General features: G+C 37.2%; 2 protein-coding genes across 2 annotated transcripts; both read right to left on the minus strand.

Moving 5' to 3' along the window:
- Positions 1-1,512: 1,512 nt before the first annotated feature.
- LOC122019174 lies at positions 1,513-2,151 on the minus strand. Its single transcript, XM_042576672.1, has one exon. It carries the CDS (start codon positions 2,149-2,151, stop codon positions 1,513-1,515), a length of 639 nt encoding a protein of 212 aa, XP_042432606.1.
- Positions 2,152-2,540: 389 nt separating this feature from the next.
- LOC122019175 (glutathione S-transferase T3-like) lies at positions 2,541-3,563 on the minus strand. Its single transcript, XM_042576673.1, has one exon. It carries the CDS (start codon positions 3,561-3,563, stop codon positions 2,541-2,543), a length of 1,023 nt encoding a protein of 340 aa, XP_042432607.1.

The raw sequence follows: 3,563 nt of genomic DNA on the forward strand, positions 1-3,563 counted from the left end.
TAAAATATTTAACAAGTTTGAGTTTTTCATTTTCAAAGTACATGTCAATTTTTTATACTAAATATGCAATGAAGAGAAAAGAATCTAATGAATGGCTAGCCGTTTATAGAATGAAGTCTCTATTGATCATGAACCATAATTATGATGCATTTTAGAATGAAAAAATGAAGAGATATTGAGTTGATCAGAAATTCAGATTACATGTACATCTCCGTTACTTATTGACATAAAGTTACTTACGATGAATTAAATGATGGCGAGATATCCATCGATGATAAACTTTATGTACTAATAAAGTCAAGTAATGATTACTTAGAGCATCCACAATGTTCTAGTGTTATAACACCCAGTACATCACCAAAAAGTATGGGGCTCACTGCCACATACTCGTTATAACAACATCTTTCTTTCACCCACATCCCTTTTAACGTTAATACTCATTATTCATGGGTCCCACCGTCCACTCACTCATTTTAACATTATTCCATATTAAATAAATATGTTTTAAATATGTTTTAAAATATTTAAATTATTATTATTTTTTTTAATAATAATTTTACGTTTAAAAATATAATTTTATTATTTTTCAAAAATAATAATAATTTTTAAAATATATTTATTAAATAAAATAGATGTTTGTGAGAAAACGAAATTACAATGTTAGGAAAACGAAATTATAAAGTTGGAAAAACGAAATTACAACTGAACACCTAAAATTATAAAGTTGGGAAAATGAAATTACAGCTGAACACCTAAAATTATAAAGTTGGGAAAACGAAATTACAACTGAGCGGCTAAAATTACAAAGTTGGGAAAACAAAATTTATTTTAAATATTAATTCACGGATTGTTGTTGTATTGCCCCCAGATATGCTCAACTAAGTCGGCGCGAAGTTGGTGATGAACTTGAGTGTCACGTAGCTCAGAATTTGTTCGAAGATAATCCTGAAATCCTCGGTTTGAGCCATGGATAGGTTGTGCGGGTTCGTCACCTTCTTCGTTGTACCAATTTGTCACGTGATCTCCCTCATCCTCAACAATCATATTATGCAAAATAATACATGCTAACATGATTTGTTTTAACTTTTTCCTATACCAATACCGAGCTGGACCTCTGACAATCGCCCATCGAGATTGAAGCACCCCAAATGCCCGTTCAACATCTTTTCTTGCAGACTCTTGTCTTTCCTTAAACAACTTCCTCTTTGGATCCTCCGGGCAAGGAAAAACCTTAACAAAAGTAGCTCACTCAGGATATATTCCATCTGTTAGATTATAGCCCTTCGTATATGTAGTGTCGTTCACCGTGAAATTAATCTCCGGCATATTTCCTTGCAAGACGTTGTTGAATATGGGAGATTCATATAATACGTTAATATCGTTACGTGAACCGGCGACCCCAAAAAATGCATGTCATATCCACAAGTCATGAGACGCGACCGCTTCAAGTATGATTGTTGGTGACCCATGTCCCCTTGTAAATTGACCTTTCCAAGCAACTGGACAATTTTTCTATTTCCAGTGCATACAATCAAGGCTACCTAACATGCCAGGAAAGTCATGTCTCTCATCAAGCATTTGAAGAAGACGTTGAACATCATCAGCATTTGACCTTCTCAAGTACCTATCACCAAATATTTCAACAACGTATTCGCAGAACTTGAAAAGGCACCTGATGGCAGTTGATTCACCCATACGTAGGTACTCGTCAAGATGATCGGCGGGGACTCCGTAAGCCAATTGACGAATCACAGCGGTGCATTTTTGTAGTGGTGACAACCCTTTTCTTCGTACAGCATCGTCCCTTTGTTGAAAAAATACTGAATGATTCTCTAATGCATTCACTATGCGGAGGAATAACTCTCTTCGCATTCGAAATCGTCTTCGAAATATTTCATCGTGATATACCGGGGTTATAGAGAAATAATCATTGACGAGTCTCTCATGCCCGGCTTCACGATTTCTTTGGACGAACCTTCTTCTGCGCGTGTCCCTCCTCTGATATGCTTCCATAAGTTGTTGGTGTTGTTGAAGAACCAATAACATCAGTTCTTCACCCGAATCATAAGCTTGCTCATCGATTTCAACATGGACTTCGTCTTCGCTTGTCGAGCTGGAACTTGAGCTAGAGCTGCCTGTAGAATGAGACATTTTTGGAGGAAACACGTTTTAGTATGTGTTTTAGAAATGGTATGATGGTCTATATATATTGTTTTTCTCATGCAACGACTAGTTTGCAATGACTAGTATGCAACGTCGCGTTGCAACGGCTAATTTGCAACGGTAAGTTTGTAACGCCTAGTTTGCAACGGCTAATTTCCAACGGCTAGTTGTAACAGCTAGTTTCCAACGGCTAGTTGTAACAGCTAGTTTCCAATGGTTAATTGTAATAGCTTATTTCCAACGACTTGTTTATAACGACTATTTTACAAAATTATAATAATTAAAATCACATTAATCGAAATGAGAAATACAATAATTAAAAATTACAATCACTCGAAAATATAATAATACTAGAAAATGAACGTTAAGTAAACAATTTAGATATTCCATCTCGACCTAATATCCTTGCATAGGCATTCATGTATGATAAGCTGCTCCTTTGTCATCTGCGAGGTGTCTTTGTTCAATATTTCATACTCCTTCAACTTCAAGCGACGATTCTTAGCTTCAGATTTGGACAATGCAGCTTTTGCCTTAATCTCCTCTACTTCGAGTTGTTTTTGTTTCAAATCAACTTCGGACTTCTTCACGCTTGTGTACTCAGTGAACTTTGTGATAATATTGTTGTAGTTTACTGTCAGATCCTCCATGGTCGATTTTACTTTGTCTTTTCCCTTTCTTTTTGCTGTCTTCTGCCCTATTGGACGAGTATCTTCATAATCCAGGTCTATACTCACATCTTGGTTGGAGGAGGTGTTGCTTGCTTCTGACTCTGAGGTCCTCGTCTTCTTTGTCGCCACAAAGTGATCAGCGGACTGTGGAGTAAACATTGGACGGTCTTTGACAATTCTCCACACATGTTCGAGATTGAATGCAACACCATTGTTTTCGGATAGATATTTTTCGTACGCAAACCTCAATATATCTTCATCACTGTGACCACTTCGATATGAACTATAAATACTATTGTAATTTGCGTTGAATCGATATACCTTCTTTTGGATTGTATTGTGCCAATGTGACCGTATAACATTTGCACTTCTGGTGTTTGAACCTAGGGGAAGATTCTCATTGTAGTAGCTTGCAACTCGTCCCCAAAAAGCATCCGCCTTTTGATCATTGCCGATTATTGGATCATCACTGATAGTGACAAAACTTCTCGCTAAGACCTCGTCTTCAACCTTTGTCCAACTTGAACGCTTTCTTGTACCCTCAGCATTTGAAACTGCCTTTTCTAAATTAACCACCTCAATTGGGGATTCACGATCGGAAAGTTGAGTCTCCGGGACAAAAGTCGGAGTTGCAGGTTCATTCAACATCGAAGGAGTGAAAGACATACCAGTTGTGTGCGGGGTACCATATCCATGAACAGCCGACGGCGTGAAATACGGATGACTCAT

This window comes from Zingiber officinale, chromosome 9A (genome assembly GCF_018446385.1).
Source record: "Zingiber officinale cultivar Zhangliang chromosome 9A, Zo_v1.1, whole genome shotgun sequence".
Lineage (NCBI taxonomy): Eukaryota > Viridiplantae > Streptophyta > Magnoliopsida > Zingiberales > Zingiberaceae > Zingiber > Zingiber officinale.